Source organism: Schistocerca piceifrons, chromosome 8 (assembly GCF_021461385.2).
Source record: "Schistocerca piceifrons isolate TAMUIC-IGC-003096 chromosome 8, iqSchPice1.1, whole genome shotgun sequence".
In the NCBI taxonomy this organism is placed as follows: domain Eukaryota; kingdom Metazoa; phylum Arthropoda; class Insecta; order Orthoptera; family Acrididae; genus Schistocerca; species Schistocerca piceifrons.
Genome location: NC_060145.1, coordinates 54,675,484 through 54,699,077, shown reverse-complemented (window position 1 = coordinate 54,699,077; position 23,594 = coordinate 54,675,484). Strand labels below are relative to the sequence as shown.

General features: G+C 43.5%; 1 protein-coding gene across 1 annotated transcript in view; it reads left to right on the top strand.

Annotated features, from left to right (window-relative positions):
• The window catches only part of LOC124711749 (alpha-tocopherol transfer protein-like), a 160,901-nt gene that overhangs the window by 72,187 nt on the left and 65,120 nt on the right, over positions 1-23,594 (top strand). Inside the window, exon 2 of the mRNA XM_047241962.1 lies at positions 6,268-6,409. Within this exon, the coding sequence (XP_047097918.1) occupies positions 6,268-6,409 (142 nt within the window). The remainder of the gene's footprint in view (positions 1-6,267; positions 6,410-23,594) is intronic.

Here is a 23,594-nt window from a genome sequence, read left to right as displayed (position 1 = left end):
CGAGGACCAACAATAAATTTGTAGGATCCCCGGGTGCAAACATATTTCCTAAAAGATACACAGAGTGTCGAGGATATAGTACAATTATATATTGGGAACGATCTATTTGAATATATTAGCAACGAAACCAAAAAGTACTACAGTCAAAATTGCAATAGAAGGAAACTGGATTTTAAAAAATGCCAATTTGTCGACGTTACTGGACCCGAACTTGGGAATGGTTTGGGCTTGCTATCCTTAAGGGAACTGTAAGAAAACCATGATCAGTGATTATTGTTCAACGAATCCATTGATAGACACACAGATATTTCGCAAAACGATGTCCCGCAACCGATCCAGACAAATATTATCATTTTTACATTTTTCCGACAATAAACTGGATAATGCCGACCGGCTTGTCAAAGTGCAATTCGTAATTGATTATTTTTCCAAAAAGTTTAAAGAAACGTTTAATCCAAGCCAAAACATCTCAACTGATGAAGGAATGATACCGTGGCGTGGACGGTTAAATTTTGAAGTTTACAATATTTAGAAAATTACGAAATACGGCATACTCATTCGGATGCTGTGTGATTCGAGTACGGGATAAATTTCCTCATTCAAGATACACTCCTGGAAATTGAAATAAGAACACTGTGAATTCATTGTCCCAGGAAGGGGAAACTTTATTGACACATTCCTGGGGTCAGATACATCACATGATCACACTGACAGAACCACAGGCACATAGACACAGGCAACAGAGCATGCACAATGTCGGCACTAGTACAGTGTATATCCACCTTTCGCAGCAATGCAGGCTGCTATTCTCCCATGGAGACGATCGTAGAGATGCTGGATGTAGTCCTATGGAACGGTTTGCCATGCCATTTCCACCTGGCGCCTCAGTTGGACCAGCGTTCGTGCTGGACGTGCAGACCGCGTGAGACGACGCTTCATCCAGTCCCAAACATGCTCAATGGGGGACAGATCCGGAGATCTTGCTGGCCAGGGTAGTTGACTTACACCTTCTAGAGCACGTTGGGTGGCACGGGATACATGCGGACGTGCATTGTCCTGTTGGAACAGCAAGTTCCCTTGCCGGTCTAGGAGTGGTAGAACGATGGGTTCGATGACGGTTTGGATGTACCGTGCACTATTCAGTGTCCCCTCGACGATCACCAGTGGTGTACGGCCAGTGTAGGAGATCGCTCCCCACACCATGATGCCGGGTGTTGGCCCTGTGTGCCTCGGTCGTATGCAGTCCTGATTGTGGCGCTCACCTGCACGGCGCCAAACACGCATACGACCATCATTGGCACCAAGGCAGAAGCGACTCTCATCGCTGAAGACGACACGTCTCCATTCGTCCCTCCATTCACGCCTGTCGCGACACCACTGGAGGCGGGCTGCACGATGTTGGGGCGTGAGCGGAAGACGGCCTAACGGTGTGCGGGACCGTAGCCCAGCTTCATGGAGACGGTTGCGAATGGTCCTCGCCGATACCCCAGGAGCAACAGTGTCCCTAATTTGCTGGGAAGTGGCGGTGCGTTCCCCTACGGCACTGCGTAGGATCCTACGGTCTTGGCGTGCATCCGTGCGTCGCTGCGGTCCGGTCCCAGGTCGACGGGCACGTGCACCTTCCGCCGACCACTGGCGACAACATCGATGTACTGTGGAGACCTCACGCCCCACGTGTTGAGCAATTCGGCGGTACGTCCACCCGGCCTCCCGCATGCCCACTATACGCCCTCGCTCAAAGTCCGTCAACTGCACATACGGTTCACGTCCACGCTGTCGCGGCATGCTACCAGTGTTAAAGACTGCGATGGAGCTCCGTATGCCACGGCAAACTGGCTGGCACTGACGGCGGAGGTGCACAAATGCTGCGCAGCTAGCGCCATTCGACGGCCAACACCGCGGTTCCTGGTGTGTCCGCTGTGCCGTGCGTGTGATCATTGCTTGTACAGCCCTCTCGCAGTGTCCGGAGCAAGTATGGTGGGTCTGACACACCGGTGTCAATGTGTTCTTTTTTCCATTTCCAGGAGTGTATATTCCGGCGCTGGACAGCCTTTAGCAAAAACAGTGATGGAACTGTTGACACCTTCTGATGGGTAGTGGCATCACCTCTGCGTGGATAATTATCATAACAGTGTAGAATTTGCAGAGAAGTTACTTTAAAACAAAATTCGAGTTTGTGGGACGATATGGCAAAATAGAGGATTTCCGGAAAATAAAGCGCGCAAAAGTCAATGTGTCTGAAGCTCGTCATCAACGGCAAGGTGACAAGCGGCCGGCGACAAGCCAAGTAATACGGCTTAGCGCTGCTGGCGCCGAGCTAATAAATTTGTACGAGACGTGCGGACGACAAAGTGTTAAGTTTTTAGCCATAGCAAGAACGTAAGTGATCTCTTGAACAAATTAACCTCCTCCTGTGGAATGATTTCTTCAGATGGAAAGTAGGGAAGTCGTAACTATGACCAGTGCTGAAAATAGATCCATTTTCTGCTTGCACGTAGTTCGGATAATTGACCCGATCAGTAGGTACATCTAAGTGTTCAACATCGAGGCGCTTGATAGAGCTGAGTCATGGAGACATTGGCAGAGTCGCATGCTGTTAAGTCGTGGCGCACGTAATGAGCCTTTGAGATAACCGCTAGCGTGCTGTTTGAAGCGACGAGGCACACAGATAGAACGCTAAGCTCGTGTGCCTCAGTTAGCGAGGCGGTGACGCAACGGCGGAAGAGTACGGGCCGAGTTCGAGTAACGTGTTTTTTAGTTCCTGTGCCGTCCAGCTGATGGAGACCAGACACATTTGCATTGTCATAGAGTGGGCACCTGTTCAGCGCTAACATATTTTCTGCTTCCACGACGCACACGCGCCCGGTCCTTGCCACTCCCCACCCTCGCACACCCCTACGCTCTGGTAGCCGACTTATGGCACGAAGTATTTCGTGTACTGCTGCTATTATTTATGTCCCTCTTTCTTGCTCCGTTCGCGGGTGGCGAGCAGTAAGAAAGAGTGCCGGTAGCTCTTCGCATGACATCGAATTCCTTTGACTTGAAACGTCGAGATCATTTCCAAGTTATGTATAGTAGGAGACAACATGTTTCTGATGGGACAGGGAAGTGGTAGAGCTGAATTGAACAGCAAATGAGCACTTCGCTTAAACGTACTTCATTCTACATAATGGATAAAACACAGGAGCATCAGTAATAAGAAACTCAAGGCAATAACAATAACACTTCGTGGATCCTGCACTGAAGTTCACGTTTCAGTGCTAAAGATTGATATGGCCACAGTAACTTTCCAAAAACCATTTAATGATTTGAGGTTCCTCCCCGTTCCCATACACAGAGGTGACAAGTCGTGGGATTGCGATATTCACATATACATTCGCGTACACAAGATATAAAAGGGCAGTGCATTGTCGTAGCTGTCATTTGTGATTCATGTGAAAAGGTTCCCGGCGTGATAGCGGCCTAGAACTAACAGGCTTTGAACGCAGAATAGTAGTTGGATCTAGAAACGTAGGACATTCCATTTCAGAAATCGTGAGAGAATTCAATATCTCGAGATCCACTGTATCAAGAGTGTGTCTGGAATACCAAATTCCACGCATTATCTCTCTCAAAGGACAACGCAGTGGCCGAGGGCCTTCGCTTAACTACCGAAGGCAGTGACGTTTGCGTAGAATTGTCAGTGCTAACAGACAATCAATGTGGGACGTACAATGAACGTATCGGTTACGACAGCTACGCGAAATTTGGCTTTGATCGGCTGCGTAACGACACGACCTTCGCGAATGCCTTTGCTGAGAGTATGACATCGCCTAAAGAGTTTCTCCTGGGCTCGTAACCATATCAGTTGTACGCTAGACGACTGGAAAACAGTGTCCCGATCAGATGAGTCCCGATTTCAGTTGGAAAGAGCTCATAGCAGAGTTTGGATGTGGCACAGACCCCCACGAAGCAATGGACCCAAGTGTCGACAAGGCACTGATCAAACTGGTGGAGGCTCCATAATTGCGTGGTGGTGATACGTTCCTATGGGACGAAACTGCTAGGGATCAGCCCCTCGGCTTAGACACTACTTAATCTAACTTAAACTAAATTACGCTAAGCACAACACACACATCCATGCCAGAGGGAGGTCTCGAACCTCCGGCAGGGGGGAGCCGCGCAAACCGTGGCAAGGCGCCCCAGACCACGCGGCTACCTCATGCAGCTGGGGCATGGGGTCTCTGAGCAACAGCTCAGTGACCATGCGGCTATTGCTCTGTCTGGGTGGCGCCCATGGGGAAAGTCCTGCTCTGAGGGGGTGACACCAAGGCAGATAACTTGCAAAAGAAGCGGCTCAGACTTTCTTCCACTGGTGGCTGTACAGCACCGGCAGTCTCTTCTGAAGGAAAGGATTAATACAATGTGGAGAGAGATGACCCAACAGCGTTTCCTTCCCTGACTACATTGTGGTAAAAGTGTAGGGCTTACTGTCTGACAGGGATTCTTTTTTTTTTTCTTCAGAAACCCGTTATTCTTTGTTCAACATCTTGAGGATGGTTTTGGGAAGTAGCAGCAACTTCAAAAATTGAAAGTGGTTCAGTTTAGATTAAAATGGCATCCACTCTTTAGTTGCAGGCATTACTGGCCTATGACAGTCTCTATGACCTCCTGTAACTCTCAGCCCCCGTATGTCTCAGTATGGCACACTGTGACCTCCTTTTACAGACCGATGAGTCAGTTGCAGTTTTGAGTGACGAGCTGTGCACTTCGCCCATCGCGTTCAGTGGTGGCCAAAGGACAATCGGATTGATACTGGGGCCTTCATCTTGGCCTTTGAAGGAGACTCGTTGCTTCCAAAGGTCAAAGTGATGGTATATCAATGCAATGTGAGACTGTAGTTGCCCCTCCCATGCAGCCCTTCAAATGTGTGAGATACAGGCTCACGCCTTCTCGTCATAACGTCAACCGTGTCTGTAGGGATTGTGGACATCAGCTGCACAGGGACACTCGTGACTCCTCCCGCTACACTCGTCTGTATCGAGTGTAGGGAATGTCATTTCCCCTGCTCACTCCACTGCGCGATGTTTCAGGAACACAAATATAGAATGACTCATGTATTAAGAGGCCAAAAAATATTATGGTAGTCTGCCGCCTCCACATATGATAACGTTTGTTGGGGCTACAGGAACGCCATCCCCTATGGCGACAATACCCTTTCTCTTCATCCCATCCATGTCAGACCGTCAGGGTTGCTTTGACGACACGGGGACCCTCCTCATACTGTTTCCCTCATACCCACTTATCGAGTGTTCGCTCCCCACCCATTGGGGACATCGATCACCAACACCCCAGCTACAGAAGCAGCATCCTCCTACAGCATCCCTCACCATAAAGGGTCCTCCAGGATGCTCCCTTACCAGATACCAGCCACTGGCTGGAACTGCCAGAGGTTGTGATAATAGTGTTTCGCTTTCCTACTCTGTCCCTGAAAGTGGGACGGAAAAGCCCTTGTAGACTTCGAAACCGTACGAGGAGAAGAGTGACAGAAAGAAGGCCTGAAAGATAGCATTCTATTGGTCCCCATGCAACACATACTGCATGTTCCAACCATGCATCTGAGGTGGGTTCCAGGTGACCCCTGTGGCACCAGATTTACGCCCCCCCCCCCCTCCTAAAAACCTGATTCAGAAATAATGTGGATTGATGCCATATCCTCACAACTGCTGGCAATAGGTGTCCCCTGGGAATAACTTCTCTGTCTGATCCTGTCATACACCCACAAGTTTTGATTTGTCAGTCTTCTGACAGGTCTGCTGTAGCCGGCCATAAATTACTCTCCTGTGTCAAACTTTTCATCTTCGAATAGCAATTACAACCTATGTCCTCAATTACTTGCTGGATGTATTCCAGTTTCTATCCTTTTACCCTCTACAGCACCCTCTAGTACCATAGAAATCGCTGATGTTTTGACAGATACCCTACAACTGTATTCCTTCTTCTTGTCGCTTTTTCCCCATATATCCCTTTCCTAACCGATTCTGCAGAGAACCACCTCATTCTGTACCTTATCAGTAAACCTAATTTTCGACATTCGTCTGTAGCACCACATCTCAAATGTTAAGACGGTCATCGGTTCTGGTTTTCCCCACAGTCTGTGCTTCACTATCACACAACGCTGTGCTCACGCTAATGTTACTCTTGCCATTTACGTCTGCTTTTCGGCTCTAGCGTACATATTTCGTGAATTTGTCTCAAGCGTTTTAATTGTTGTACTTTTGTCTCCAGATGAGTCCAAACCTGCGGCCGCTGAGCCCGCAACTTCAGGAGGCGGCCAAAGAGCTGGGGGAGGACCCGCGCCGCCTGGAGAAAGACATCCAGCACATCAGGGACTGGCTCAAGCAGCAGCCACACCTCACGGCCAGGACCGGTGAGTCTCGCTGGACTAATAATGGGAGCAGTACCTAGTCCTGCGACTGGATAAATGTCAAGGAAGAACGGGGCAGACTGGTGGGGTTGAAGGTAGGGGGAGACTGCCGAGGAGGAGGAGTCATTTTATTAGACAATTTATTTTTTCCAGTTTCAGCATTTTGTTGACAGGGAACAAGCAGCTTTATAAAATTTTCTTAAAGCGTTTATTAACGATTGTGTAAACAATTTCAGTATTTATATTAGGCAAGTATTTTCAAGCCTCACGTGTTCATTATCAGACCTGGTCTACTGAGGCTGCACTGACAGTGCCTGATCTTAATGAAATGAAATGCCGTGTGACTAGGGCCTCCCGTCGGGTAGACCGCTCGCCTGGTGCAAGTCTTTCGATTTGACGCCACTACGGCGACTTGCGCGTCGATGGGGATGAAATGATGATGATTAGGACAACACAACACCCAGTCCCTGATCGGAGAAAATCTCCGACCCAGCCGGCAATCGAACCCGGGCCCTTTGGATTGACAGTCTGTCGCGCTGACCACGCAGCTACCGGGGCGGACATCTTAATAATAAATATCAAATAGCAAAACATGGCTTACAAAGGCTTGCAGAATGAATGCCACAATCCACACACGCCTCTCACCAAGTGAAAATCATGACAACTAGCTTACGGTCCATCTCCATTTATCGACATCTTGACGAGAGCTCAATACATACTGAAACGCCCCCTTAGAAAAATTATGAACTATGTTACTTCCCCTTTTAAAAAGTATGAATCAGTTTGCTAATAAACTTATAAGTAATTTGATTTTCGAATAGCTGAGCAAAACTCAACTTACTGAGACATGTCTCTCTCTACTTATTCTGATCATCACTAAACTGACACAATATTCTTAGCGCAAAGCAATCTGACTTTCAATAATACCTACAAAAGAGTTGCCCTGACTAACAACAACCTATACCTTTCATGAATCACTTACCTCACAAAAGTCTTCTTTACTCTAACTACTGCAATACAACGAGCGCCAATATTGTCAGCTAAATAAAAGATTCTAGCTACTGAAGACACTAACTGCTGATAGGCATTGTTAGAAAATGAAAGATTATGATAGAGAACAATGTATTTACCTTAATAGTGTTCAAAAGTCATATATATATATATATATAATCTCAATTCATGACATTCATCTTTACAAATTTCCTTTTTCTGGGGGACACATGTCCAGATCGTCCGCTTATAGCAACCTCTCAAAACTCTGGCATCTGTCTCCCCACATCCACCACTGCTGGCGGCTCACCTCGAACTGCCCAACGCTACGTGCTGTTCTCATCCAACTGCCCAACACTACACTAGCGAATATTGCAACATATGCCAACGAGCCACAGACTGCACACAGCACAGTCAGTGATTTTCATAGAGAGCGCTACGTGGCGTTACCAACATAAAAAACTAAACAGCCTACTTGCAATATACGTTGCTGCAGTAAAAAAGTTTACAAGAGATCAGGGACAAGAATAAATACCAGAACAAATATGCCAAACCAACCAAAGGTCCTGGACAAGGGTACTGTGTAGCACCTCCTATGTTTAAATATTATCTGAACGAAACTTCCTGGCAGATTAAAACTGTGTGCCCGACCTAGACTCGAACTCGGGACCTTTGCCTTTCCCGAGGCAAAGGTCCCGAGTTCGAGTCTCGGTCGGGCACACAGTTTTAATCTGCCACGAAGTTTCATATCAGCGCACACTCCGCTGCAGAGTGAAAATCTCATTCTGGATTATCTGAACGAATTTCTCGAAGACTGGAAGAAAAACTGTGGAGGAATGGATGTACACATAAATGGGCTTTATCTATGGCGTTAACTATACGCCAGTGCTAAAATAACATGGCTGCAAATGAACATGCTACTAGAGAACATGACGAAGAAAATCTTAGAATCGAACAAGAAGGCTGTACTAACAAATCTCACTGTAAGAAATTAACAAGACATTGTCGTCGATGGAAATACAATCGAGGCATGTCAGAAGTGTAAATATCTGGGAACTTAATTTTAAACAAGGATTGCATTAAACAAGAAGTAAGACAGGAGACAAAATAAACTTAAAGAAGCAATTAACAAGCTGAATTCCATAATTTTGTCAAAAACAATCAAGAAAAGACTTAGAGGATTAAATGAATCTAATGTAAAAGTGTTTATAAGGAGCGGAACCCTGAGAAATGAAAAAAATAGACGACGACTCGAGCTGTGCTAAATGACTTTTTAAGACGATTTCTAGAGTATCAAGACGCAAGGAGATACCAAACAAAGAGATTAGGAAGGAAATGAAATCTCTCACCTTCATCACAAAAGATGGGGAAAATCGACATTGAAAACGGTATGGGCTTGTGATGAGATTAGGGTATGAACGATAGCTGAAAGAAGTGTCAACCTCCATGGTGGCAACCTCCATACAAGAGACAAAAGAAAAGATGTTGTAGAGAATGGAAAAAACAAGTGGCTGAGGAATAAATTTGGAAGATGATTTATACAGGGATGACGGTCGTCGTCGTCGTCAATTACAGCTTCCAACTATACATTGCTGTATGTTTGAAGCACTATAACGTGTTTCGGTTCTGCGGTAGTCAAACCTTTTGCACAGTAGAACGCTGAACTGTGTCATTTCCATATAAAAATTAACTTTTCTGCAGTTCTTGGCTATTTGGACTCATTGTAAGTCAGCCAGAGGCTGTCATTATCGTTAATATTCTTGTTTCACTAATTTACTAATAAGTGTGGCATTTAACTGCTAAATACTGCAGTGCTGAACTTTATTTTTAACTAGCTGAGAAATCCGACATTTCTCGGGTATTAAAGTCTTCTAATAGTCCATCTCCTCTATCTTCTCATCTTCCTGCTCTCTATGCCCTCTTTCTCCTAGTGAACCCTTTCCCTGTCATCTCCCCTCCCCCCCCCCCTCTCTCTCTCTCTCTCTCTCTCTCTCTCTCTCTCTCTCTCTCTCTCCCTCTCCCTCTCCCTCTCCCTTCCACTTCTCCTCCGTCCTAACGCTAGCCATCCTCCTTGTCCCTGTCCATTGCCTCCACACCCACCCTCTGTCCACATCCACCCCACTGTCTGCAAGCCTACTCCTTGCTCCCTCTCTCTGTCCATCTCCTTCTTCCCCTTTCCTCTCTGTGCCTATCTTCTCCTTCCTCCCCTCTGTCCACCCATCTCCTCGTCCTTCCGTCTCTCTTCATGTTATCGCATCCCAGTAGGAGGCTGGTGGTTCTCACCCCTACAGTATTTATTTCCAGCTTACAGCTAACGTGTATACCTACCAAACTTGATAGAAATTGTTCCTTGGGTTGTGAATTAGCTTTTTATTCGTGGCTTTGCTCGCATTCGCACATATCAAATATATTTCACACATATTTCACACATATTTCACACATATTTAACGCATTTCACGCGTATTTGTACAAATATTTCACCTGTATGTCCAGCGAATTCCGCCATAAAGTTTTATTTCCACGTAGCTTAATGTTGATGATATCCTATTTCCTGACTATGCCCTGTACAACATTATTATTTTGAAGGTACATCCTGTGCTATATGTGCCTACTGTCTGCGATATGTGTCGTCACTTAAGTAGTAAATAATAAATTAAAATGTCATGCATGACGCGGCATTTTTTCACGCATCTCACAAGGGAACCTCCCCATCGCACCCCCCTCAGATTTAGTTATAAGTTGGCACAGTGGATAGGCCTTGAAAAACTGAACACAGATCAATGGAGAAAACAGGAAGAAGTTGTGTGGAACTATGAAAAAAATAAGCAAAATATACAAACTGAGTAGTCTATGCGCAAGATATGCAACATCAAGGACAGTGAGAATTCAGGAGCGCCATGGTCCCGTGGTTAGCGTGAGCAGCTGCGGAATGAGATGTCCTTGGTTCAAGTCTTCCCTCGAGTGAAAAGTTTAATTTTTTATTTTCATCACTTTTTGGGAGTGATTATCACATCTGCAAGAAAACTTAAATCGGGCAAGGTAGAAGAATGTTTTTACCCATTCGCCAAGTGTACAAGTTAGGTGGGTCGACAACATATTCCTGTCATGTGACGCACATACCGTCACTAGTGTCGTATAGAATATATCAGACGTGTTGACCTATGACCTTGCGATCAAATGTTTTCGGTTCCCATTGGAGAGCCACGTCCTTTCGTCTATGAATCGCACGGTTTTGCGGTGCGGTCGCAAAGCACAGACACTAAACTTACTGCAGTGAACAGAGACATCAATGAACGAACGGACAGATCATAACTTTGCGAAAATAAAGTAAACTCTTCACCCGAGGACCTCTCGTTCGGCAGCTGCTCACGCTAACCACGGGACAATGGCGCTCCTGAGCTGACACTATCCTTGATGTTGCATATCTTGCGCATAGACTACTCAGTTTGTATACTTTGCTTATTTTTTCATAGTTCCATACAACTTCTTCCTGTTTTCTCGATTGATCTGTGTTCAGTTTTTCGAGGCCTATCCACTGTGCCACCTTATAACTAAATCTGAGGGGGGTGCGATGGGGAGGTTCCCTTGTCAGTATCTGACGTCATATCTCCTGAAATAAGTGCCGTACAACGATGTAATGTTTCTGATACATTCAGTGGCATATATGCCTACTGTCTGCCAAATGTTACAGATCCAGTTAGTAGTAAAGAAGTGATAAATCAAATCATCATGCGTCATGCTGAGTTTTACTGTGTGAACAGCGAAAACATAGTAAGCGACAAACTTTTTTCCTTTCATTCTGTGGGGTTCATCAGAGATAAAACGTTTAGTACAGGTTTGAAATTATGTGTGAAGTTAGCTGCAAGACGCTAAGTGCTCTTATTCTGAAATACTGGGTAGTTAAAGTATGGGTATTCTCACGTAGAGGGTCTCACTGCATTTTCACCCACATCGACAACCCTTTGACGGGTGTTTGATACTTACCCCAAAAGCGATCCTTCCCAGCCAGTAAGTGATACGTTACAAAGTTTGGCTGAAATAGATCCAGTGGTTTAGCAGGAGATTTGGAACATACATCAACAGATACATACATATATTTTTATAATTTGTGTGGATATATAAGTAAGTTACAAATGGAACTAGGACAACTGGATCCCTCCAGGCGTCCTTAGCATTTCATCATCGTTTCCTTTTTTCTTCTTTTTCTTTTTCTTTTTCTTCAACAACTCTAGAGTATCCTTCAGAGAGGGACATCGTTCAGTCTGAAAAATAGAAAAACATTCCAATCTTCTCAGAGTATCGAGCTTTTGAAATATTGCCTAGATAAGCACTACTGTGGGTCATTCGTCTACGTTGACGAGGAACGTCTCCTAAAAATATGGAAGAAAAATGATTACGAGTAAACGAGCAAAGCAGTTTCAGCACGCCTACGCAACAAACAAAAATTATTCTGATGTAACCTAAATAATTAAAACAGAGTCTTAAAAATATATCTAGTGGAACTAATCATACACCTGTAGTGAGGAAAAGTGATATCGATGACAAATTCGACGAATCAGAATAGTTTTCAATGTCGGGTAAGGAAGACAACTACTAACTACTTTTACTGAACTTCGTAAGAAGAACTGCGGCATAAGTTAGATTTTATTACTGACTTTTTAATGCTTCAAGAGATACTGAAACAATACACACATAACAGAACCATGACAGTAGGCACTGAGCATTGGAATGTAACTCAAGGAATTTTTACCTTGATCCTTCACGTGGCGTCGGATACGAGATACATATATCAGCAGAAACGTCTGAGAATACATGACGGGCATTCGGTGAAGATGATAAAACATCTGCGCTTTCTGGATTACACCTTGTCTCCATAGGGATGTTATCAGTTTATTCCTGACACAGTGATATCTATTTAAATAGAGACAGCTAAAAAGCCTAGATAAAAACATGCAAATAGTTAAGTACTTACCACAATAAAAAAAATGTGAAATATAGGAATTAGTAAAATTAAAAAGTATTCATGATTCCGTGGGCTGGTTTTATCTTAATAGTTTAATGCCATTACCGTACCTCCGTTGTAGTCAATCTTAATTCATTAAGCATCAGAGAAAAATCGGTAGTACCGTAGGCCCTAATTAGGAGTGGAGAGGAATTGGAGGTTTGTGCAGCTTTGACTGTTAAGCTTACACAGTTACCCTCGCTAATTCAACCAGTAACTCCACTGTTTTGCGTAATAGGTATTGCCTCGGGCTATTAACTTAAATGAACACATTTCCGTGCGCTATACGCTTAATGGCTGCCTTTTTACGGAAGAGTTCCATAACGGTGCATACCCGGCCAGTGTTACGGACCAAGGTTTACTGAATTCGAAGTGTCCTATTGAACTCTTACCTCATTCGGGTTCTTTTCCTAACCATTATTGGTGTTAAAATAAGTTACACATCTGGTATAAAAAATTATTCTGCAAGTGTATTGAAAGTCGGCTCCAGTCACTAAGATTTTTGTTTCGTAATACCGGTGCTAAACTATGTATTTCTGACACTGTGAGCCTATCTTCAGGTGTTTGTGGATAGTTACATGAGTATTCTCGTCCTTGAGCGAGACAATGCAGAATAGTGCGTTTCAGGTATTAGATACGTGTGTGTTGAATTTGGAAATCGGAGAAACAGAAAACGAATAAAAATGAAAATTCATGACAACATGCAAAACTTACTAGATGAGTTAAATGAAACAGTCCTGATTATTACCGTGTTCAATGCTGATAATTCTGTATTACTATGCAACATTACTTCGCTCAAGGTGCATATGTTTATCTATAGATATAAAAAGTTCATAGCTTTGTTGTAAAATAAGCGCTAATCACAGATGTATGTTGATTTACAGTGTCAAAGATGTACAATAGTTTATTTCTAGTTAGAACGTCACGGCTTGCGGCACTGCGAAGAAGTATTTAGTGTTAGCAGTGATTACTTTAACAATATTGTTTAAAACTACTGAAAAAGTTGTGGCTAACAAATTGTGCTTGTTCATTTAGCAGTGATTAATTTTTAATTTATGTTTTTAGTTCGATGATATTAACATTTATTCCTGTAGACACAGGTTCTTTCCATTGTGTCGGGTGTGTAGAACTGGTAGGTTCTTTTGTATATCATTAAACAGGTGGTTGGTGTTGAGCATGTTGTGCAATACCTGTTTTTAGAAAATGCTTCGATCGGAAAGCTCTCATATGCTGAAACTTCCTGGCAGATTAAAACTGTGCTGGACCGAGACTCGAAGTCGGGATCTTTGCCTTTCGCGGGCAGTTGCTCTACCAACTGAGCTACCCAAGCTAGACTGACGCCCTGTTCTCAAAGCTTTACTTCTGCTAGTATCTCGTCTCCTACTTCCAAACCTTACAGAAGTTCTCCTGCGAACCTTGCAGAACTAGCACTCCTGAAAGAAAGGATATTGCGGAGACATGGCTTAGCCACAGCCTGGGCTGAGAATGAGATTTTCACTCTGCTGCGAAGTGTGCGCTGATATGAAACGAGTTTGAGTCTCGATCCGGCGCACAGTTTTAATCTGCCAGGAAGTTTCATATCAGCGCACAATCCGCTGCAGAGTGAAAATGTCATTCTGGCTCTCATATGCTCTTGAAACCAAGTCTAGAAACTTCTTCTTGCTCCTCCTACACAGTACGGGGGGGGGGGGGGGGGGTGTTCAATAAATAACGCAGCGCAGCTTTTCTGAAAACAAGTTGGTTTTATTCAAGTTTCCAATACATCATATTATTCCCCACTGTTTTTGCTACAAACCCTATTTTTCAACATAATCTCTCTTCAAAGCGACAGCGTTAATCTACTTTACTGGGAGGGCCTTTATGCCCGCATGGTAAGACTACTAGTCGGTGTTGGAGCCAACGTCTTGCTGCAGCAGTAACCTCCCAGTCATCCGCGTACTGCTTCCCTCGGAGCAATTCAGCACAGATGGTCCGTCTTTGCTCTTCATAGTCTTTTGTTAGGTCGTGAGCAGGAACCCAGTGTCCACACGTCGTTGGGTAGCCCAACCGGACGAGTGTGTCAGTACTACCAACAAAGACATCCAATTGTACAGTGAGGTCTCTGTTTATCATTGGTCGATCAACTCGAGTGAGTGTGTCCACTCGTTCCGACATTGCAGTGGACACAGCTGTGAAGTACCCGGCACCGGGCAGATACGGCGGGTTTGCGTGACCTTGTTGCCGTGGTGTCAAACGCCTCTCCCAAGGAGTTATCGTGCTTTTATTCACTACCAGGTCTCTGTAGACGTTCTGCAAGGGCCCATGAATATCTGAGATGCTCTGGTTTCCCGCCGAAAGAAACTCAATGACAGCTATTTGCTTTGAACGCACCTGCGTTAGAGACGTCATTTTGAAGACTAAGTACAGCGCCGCCACCTATCGGAATTTCATGAAACTACTGGGGCTGTAGTGGGGATATTCCACGATGTTCCACGACAGGTTCCACATTGCTTCAATCGAAATTTCCTGAGAAAAAAATTGTTGCATTACTTACTGAACGCCCCTCGTAAGTGGGACAGCTAGGAAATTAAACCTTGTACACTCAACTATTACTAATATTCCTCCTGTGCTGTGGGTTATATGTGTGAGAGCTTCTTAGACGTGGAGAATGCAATTGCGACATAGCTTTTTTTAAAGATTTTTGCCTTTCTAGAACGAATTTTTCACTCAACAGCAGTGTATACGCGGAGCTGGAACTTCGTGGTAGATTCAATCTGTGCGCTGGACCGAGAGTCGAACTCGGGACCCTTGCCTGTCGCGGGAAATCAAGCGCGATTCACGTACCGTCCTCACAGGAAGGTAGGAAATGGGGTACCATATAGTAGTAATGTGTCGTCCACGTATTTCCAGTAGTGTATTATTTTATCTTTAAGCTTCTTCATAAAACTATTTTATAAGTGATAGAGAAACAGATCTGCCTTGGCCAATACCTTTTTCTGCTGGTGAACTTTCTTATTAATAGTAAAATAATTATGTAACAATATTTGTTTTCAGATATTCTCATTTTCATTCATTTCCTTTTTCATGATTTCCGAAGTAATCAGAAATCATATGTTTCTCATAACAGGAATTCACTATGGTGAAGCATCACACCTTTAACAGCAAGAAAATTAATTCAGCTACATAGATACACTAGAAGTGTGGACATACGACCTGAAATGCATAGTATAGTGTAGTAAAAACAAATATTAGCATCACATGGTGTTCTGACACAGTCACGTCTGCGAGTCCAAAACTTTGAAAAACTTTTATGAAAATAAATCATTGTTGAAATATATTTAAACCTTCCTTTGTGATGAAAGAGGGAACGCAGTCGTGTGATGAGTTGAAATTAAAAATAAAAAATCTCTGACCGCGAGGGTGGTTCTTTCTTTATTATATCATCGATTGCAGGATTATCAGCCCCATCGTTAGATGCAGTTGTTAACATTTATATTTCCTTTAATTACGTTGCCGCATTGTATTCTAAACGTCACCTCCCGCTTGTAATGCAAAATCGATTCATTAATTTGGAAGTAAGTTTAAATTTGGGCGGGTGGTTACAATTTCACAGCAGGCTCGTAATCCATGTCCATGCTAAATTCTGATATGAAACTTCATATACTGGTCTAGGGGATGCTCGGCTTAATTTTCTTAAATGATATGAACAATGGTTGAGTTTCTGTTCTCGAATTGATATATATTTTTAGTTACTCCACGTCCACTTCACAGTACAATAAAGTTCAACCTTCGTGGTAACTCAACACATACACAACTCGTACTCTATACTCGTACTCCACACTCGTGCTAAACAAGAAGAGAGATATACCTACAACACCATGTACCAAAGAAAATATCGTGTATGGATCTATTCATGCAAAACCATCTTTGTAACGTTCATTACAAACACAAAGTACGAATAATTGTTTATCATTGTCTATCTTTTTAAGAAGTTCGTAATAACCATAGTAATCACATAAAGTGTTCATATATGTTGACGTTTATACATTTACGTATAGCTGTTTGGTAGAGGACTTCTGGATTTCGAGTCTTTAACTTGAGAATAAGTAATTTCATATTATTCAAAAGCGAATATTGAATTTTATCTCACCATAACCAGTTTTATTACAGTGGGCAAAACGGTGTTACTCTTTCCATTAGCCGGCCGCTGTGGCCGAGCGGTTCTAGGCGCTTCAGTCCGGAACCGCGCTGCTGTTACGGTCGCAGGTTCGAATCCTGCCTCGGGCATGGATGTGTGAGATGTCCTTAGGTTGGTTAGGTTTAAGCAGTTCTAAGTCTACAGGACTGATGACCTCAGATGTTAAGTCCCATGGTGCTTAGAGCCATTTGAACCATTTCTCTTTCCATTAAAACAAACACTCCTCACTTTTACCTCTTTCCTTTATCAATTTAAACAGATTAATCTGTTGAATCCTGTAACGTGAAATAAAAATATTTTGCACAGTTAATGACCCTTTTTATTTTGGTGCAAAGGATACACGCCGTAGCTCTTGAACAACTAGTAATGCCAGAACGTGATAAGATGAATTAATAATTACTGGTTCATATTCTTAAATAGACTATTCTGAATTAAGATGTAAACTGGTTGTAAAATTTGTGACTACAGTTAACGTAGGTAAATTACGTGAGTACAAGTTCAAATGGCTCTGAGCACTATGGGACTTAACAGCTATGGTCATCAGTCCCCTAGAACTTAGAACTACTTACACCTAACTAACCTAAGGGCAGCACACAACACCCAGCCATCACGAGGCAGAGAAAATCCCTGACCCCGCCGGGAATCGAACCCGGGAACCCGGGCGTGGGAAGCGAGAACGCTACCGCACGACCACGAGATGCGGGCTGAGCACAAGTGTACAAGTATTTTAACATCGATATGTAAAAGCTTTTAAAAGTTGAAACGGATCTTTAAATGTTTGTAGAAAAAATTATCGTATCAGTAGATATCGCAGGGTTCTTATTCCTTCTCGATTTATTGTTATGGAGATCTTGACCTTAAGATACGGCTGTTAGTGTCTTAAAACCGGTAGTGGCCTAAAAATAGGGGATGAAATACAGCTGAAGCGGTTTATTAACACCCAAGGTGATTACTCATAGCTGCGGTTGCCCTGACTGCAGTGTTGTCTGCATTGTATTGTTGTTATACCCAAGAATATGAGTAATTGTTATTTCATGCACAGCGTGACTTTAGCATAAGAACGTTTATCTGATGATACGACCAATAGTGATGTAATAACTTGTAACACACAGTCTAAGTAATAGTGCTGTTTTGCTTACGCACGGCTTTAACAAAAATCCCGAATCAAACAGTACAATAAAAAAAATTAAAAACCTTCCCTGTAGCCAGAGGCAAATTTAGAGTTCGTTTTTTTATAATCTTTGTATCTTGGAAATTTTGGATCCCTTCAGAATGTAGTGAGATTTATCTACTTCGTATTTGTTCGGTCGTAACTGCTTTTATCTCAAAGTAGGCGACCTCTGACACTATTGAGAGTATTAACGAGCCCAGTTCGGATGATAAGACTTCTGAGGAGAACCAGACAGCGGCTTACGTGACGGAAGTCGCTCACACGTTTGCGCAGGTGTTGACGGACTTCTGACACCCGCTGCGCGAGACAGCAATAACACCGGGATTAACAGGCTGCATGCTCCCGCCTCCTGTATCTTTGAGCTCTAAGCTCTGTCAGCGGCACACGAAGTGCTATCGGAGATTACTACTCCTTTTGTGTTTTCCCACTAATCGTTTCGCTGTGGTTTTGGCTGTAACAGTGTTCTGACATTGAATTTTGAGTTTCCAAAGAAACCAGAAACAACTGTAAATTTCGTTTTGGACTTGTTTTCGTTGTCCATCCACATGAATGATGTTTTTCATTGTATGCATACACTGATTTGAAACTGTTGTTAGTTTGTTTCTCGACGATCACCTTATCTACGGAGCGTTAAAGCAATTTGCATCGCCAGTCATGTGTCTCCACTTCCTACAAACGATTCCACAGTTCCTTTCGAAGCATTGGTGCCCATCTTGATTCTCTTCATGCAGCAGTGCACCCCGTCGTCTCTTACTCTAGACTTCAGCCACCTGTTTAAGTTGAACGTTGCCTGTCTCGTCAGTCCTGCTGACAATGAGTGTTGATAAACTCTTGCGCCGCGTCACATCATTAACTTCGGTAGAATTCTAGTCTTCTAGGCTTTGGCAATGCTCGCGTTTCACTTCTGTTCGAATCTAAGCTGCGTAAGTATAATTTTAGATGCAGGTATTTGGGTTCCAGATACAGGGTCGTTTAGGGAGGTTCACGACAGTAATCACGCCTCTGACTAACTATCTGGTGATGAGACGCATTTTTACACCTCGCGACAGCTGTTCTTCGGATACGTGTCCGTTACTGAATGTTTGCTACTACACGACGTGTTTCCACTACTTTCGATTACGTACACTCGGGTGGCGAAACTTACGGGATAGCGACATACACATTCAGATGGCGGTAGTATGGCGTACACACGATATAAAAAGGCAGTACATTGGCGGAGCTGATATTCGTACTCCTGTGATCCATGTAAAAAGTTTTCCAGTGTGATTATGGCAGTTACACGGGAATTACGACTTTGAACGCGGAATGGTAGTTGGAGCTAGACGCCTGGGACATTGTTGTTGTTGTGGTCTTCAGTCCAGAGACTGGTTTGATGCAGCTCTCCATGCTACTCTATCCTGTGCAAGCTTCTTCATCTCCCAGTACCTACTGCAGCCTACATCCTTCTGAATCTGCTTAGTGTATTCATCTCTTGGTCTCCCTCTACGATTTTTACCCCCCATGCTGCCTTCCAATACTAAATTGGTGATCCCTTGATGCCTCAGAACATGTACTACCAACTGATCCTTTCTTGTAGTCAAGTTGTGCCACAAACTCCTGTTCTCCCCACTTCTATTCAATACCTCCTCACTAGTTATGTGATGCCGCGCGGGATTAGCCGAGCGGTCTAGGGCGCTACACTCATGAACTGTGCGGCTAGTCCCGGCGGAAGTTCGAGACCTCCCTCGGGCATGGGTGTGTGTCTTTGTCCTTAGGATAATTTAGGTTAAGTAATGTGTAAGCTTAGGGACTGATGACCTTAGCAGTTACGTCCCATAGGATTTCACACACATTTGAACATTTTTAGTTATGTGATCTACCCATCTAATCTTCAGCATTCTTCTGTAGCACCACAATTCGAAACCTTCTATTCTCTTCTTGTCCAAACTATTTATCGTCCATGTTTCACTTCCATACATGGCTACACTTCATACAAATACTTTCAGAAACGACTTCCTGACACTTAAATCTATACTCGATGTTAACAAATTTCTCTTCTTCAGAAACGCTTTCCTTGCCATTGCCAGTCTACATTTTATATCCTCTCTACTTCGACCATCATCAGTTATTTTGCTCCCCAAATAGCAAAACTCTCATTTCCTAATCTAATTCTCTCAGCATCACCCGACTTAATTCGACTACACTCCATTATCCTCGTTTTGCTTTTGTTGTTCATCTTATATCCTTGCTTGCTACACTTTGTATTATTGTCAAAGTTAAGTATTGTCATTGTTCATTTCGTAATAAGAACTCATTAATACAATTTGCTTGAATTGTCATAGACATCCCATATTCGATGACTAGCAGATTACGTTTGGGAAATCGTTAGTAATTTCAATATTCCGAGATCCACAGCGTCAAGAGTGTGCCGAAATACCAAAAATCAGGACCTATTTCTCACCATGGTCAACGCAGTGGCCGGCGGTCTTCACTTAACAACAGAGAGCAGCAGCGTTTAGGTAGAGCCATCGGTGCTAACAGACAAGCACCGCTGCGTGAAATAACCGCATAAATCAGTGTGGAACGTACGATGGACGAAGCCGTTAGGACAGTGCGGCGAAATTTGGCTACGATCTACGCGAATGGCTTCAACAGCACGACATCACCTGCAGAGCCTCTCATGGGCTCGCAACCGTACCGGTTGGACGCTAGAACACTGGAAAACCGTGGTCTGGTCAGCTGAGTCTCGATTTCAGTTTGAAAGTGTTGAATCCTGTCTAGTCGTCGAATATGGGGTGTCCAGGAAATCTACTTTCTGGAATCGCTAGACAATTCAAGCAAATTGTATTATTATTATTCTCGAGTCAGAAACATACAGATTTACAGTAGCCATACACATCAATAAATATATGTATAGATATATGTAGATATATATATATATATATATATATATATATATATATATATATATATATATATATATATAGATACATATACAAATTGTATTTATATTACATGTGTCCAATACTTTGCAACCTCCAAGGCGCTTGGAGTGGCTTGCAGGAGATCAATCTTCGTGCAGAATGTAGGACACAAAAGGCACTGAAGCATGTGGCTTGTGGTTTGTTCTTATCCACAATCACTGGACGTATCTTCTGTTGTGAAGCTCCGTCTCTTCAGGTTGTCTCTGGATCGTCAAACTCCTGATCGTAATCTGTTTAAAGATTTCCACACCAACCAGCTCTCGTCTCGTCCAGGTGGTAGTTCTTCAGCTTCTGCCGTCTGCAGGTGAGGCGTCGACTTCTTCCATAACTCCAGCCTTGCCTTCTCTGGTGAAATGGTGAGCTTTTCGGATGTTCTCAGGAAGCTCTTTCGCGATCTCAGCCGTTGCTGTGGTGGCTTATGTCCGTGCAGTGGATGGGCACTGTCCTGTTCCACTTTCAGTCTCTCCTTGTTGGCAGCCACTGTTCTGCGTACCCAGGGTGGCGCTATTCCAGCCAGGCAGTAGAGCTTATCAGTTGGGGTAGGTCTTAAGCAACCTGTGATCAACCTGCAGGTTTCGTTGAGAGCAATGTCTACTTGTCTGGTGAGGGATGACCTGTACCAGACTGGAGAAGCATATTCAGCAGTAGAAAAACACAGTGCCATTGCAGAACAGCGAATAGTTTGTGGATGTGATCCCCACTGTGTCCCCGCTAGTTTCCGAATTAGGTTGTTTCGAGCGGAGATTTTCATTTTGGTGTTCTTGCAGTGATTCTGAATGTCAGAGTTCTATAGAGAGTGACTTCCAAGTATTTAGGTGCGTGATGATGCTGGAGTTGGATGCCTGACCATGCAATATGTAGCTCTCGATTAGCTTCCCCGTTCCTTAAATGAAAGGCACTCGTGTCTTGGAAGGGTTTGGTCTGAGTTGGATCCGATTGTAGTAGCTTGACAGTGTTCTAAGTGCTGTTGTCAGGTTTCTTTCCACTCTTTCAAAGCATGAGCTCTGCGTAGCAAGGGTTAGGTCATGTGCATATAAGAATCTCCTTGTGCCTGGGGCCAATGGCTGGTCGTTGGTATAAATGTTGAAGAGAAGTGGAACCAAGACGCTTCCCTGAGGTAGACCATTTTTCTGCGCTCTCCAGCGACTGCGTTGTCCTTGAAATTCAACAAAAGACCTGCGGTTTTTGAGGAGGGTGCTGAGTAGTCTAACGAGGTGGGCATTCTTGATCATATTGTGCAATTTTGCATGGAGTAACCGATGATGGACAGTATCATACGCTGCTGTGAGATCCACAAAGCCGTCCTCTATAAACTGAGTGAGATGCAAACGCTGCCCTGTGCAGCTTCTGTTTGGCCGAAATCCTGTTTGTTTGGGTATGAGAAGAGGGTCTATTATTGGTAGGATTTTAGTCACAATCATACGTTCGAACAGTTTATAAAGGTGATTCCGAAGGCTAACTGGTCTGAAATTCTTGGGATAATTTGCTTCCTTTCCAGGTTTCAGAAGAGCTATCACCCTGCTCTTTCGCCAGATCTTTGGTATTTGGCACTGGTTCATGCAGTTGTTGCAAAACTGCAGGATCCACTTTCTTGTTTCAAATTGTATTAATGAGTTCTTATTACGAAATGAACAATGGCAATACTTAACTTTGACAATTACATAAAGTGTGGCAAGCAAATGACTTCATGCAAATAAGAAATCTATTCAGTCGCTGGTCTTGAAGTGCTTAATATTTATGCTAGTGTAGAATTGGGCCGCGATAGGTCGGCACGGCGCTTATGTCCTCATGGCATAGAGGTCGCTGACGTGGTGTTGTAGACCTGGAGAGGGGTCGGTCAGCATGCAATTGGCTGAAGTCTTCTTCACAGCCCTGTATGCTCTCTCTCTCGTTTCCGACTGGCGTGCCGGTGCTCGACTTCACGCCGTAACAGCAAGAGCCGATGGCAGGGTTCGAACGTAGTGCAGGCCCCACGAAACCATGGAACCAAGTTGTCAACAAGGCACTGTGCAGGCGGGTGGTTTCTCTATCATGGTGTGGGCTGTGTTTACGTGGAATGGGCTGCGTTCTCCGGTCCAACTGTAACAAGGAGGTATCACGTGACTTTTGTCACCTCAGTGTAATAGGTGTTGCGTTAGTCTTGACTATTGTGCAGCAACGGTAGCTCGTTGCAGCCTCTTAAACATTGGTCTTAACTGTATGTAACTGATCGAATAACAAAGATAAACGTGTAAAACATGAGCCGGTGAACATACTTGTACTAATAATGAAATTTGTAAAACCGTCGTCTCTGTCTACTTGAACACGATAATCTCCAAAAGTACTGGAATAATTTTCATGAAAGTTCCACAGGTAACTTGAACTAACCTGTGGGAAAATATAGACTTTACTTTGTCAAAATAGGAACACGGAAAAAGGTAATGTAACTAAAACTTATTTAAAATCACCTGTTCACCTTAGTAGTTCGGATATTTAAGCATTACATCATAGTATACCAAAGAACCAGTAGATGCTGTTGTTTATTTTCGTAGCACATCAAAGACCCAATAGATGGCATAGTTAGTGTTTTTTATTTCAATGACAAACGCATTTCAGAAGTTTACATTAGTGACAGAATTAAGCTCCGCAACCTTATCTTCACGAATACAAACAGCGAATTTACGCGGCTACGATATAAAAATTTACTGATTTTTCTTTGTGTATTGAAAACTTAACGACATTGCTTTGCTTCTTTCCATAGGTTTTTGTATTCCTTCCTAGGAAAAATAATTTATTAAGTTTGTTTAGTGATTGCGGTGTCTACTCGTCACATTTTTGTCTTTTTTATGAATAAAAATGCCTAGAAAACAGTCATGTCTTTCTGAAAACACCAAAACGACTAAAAG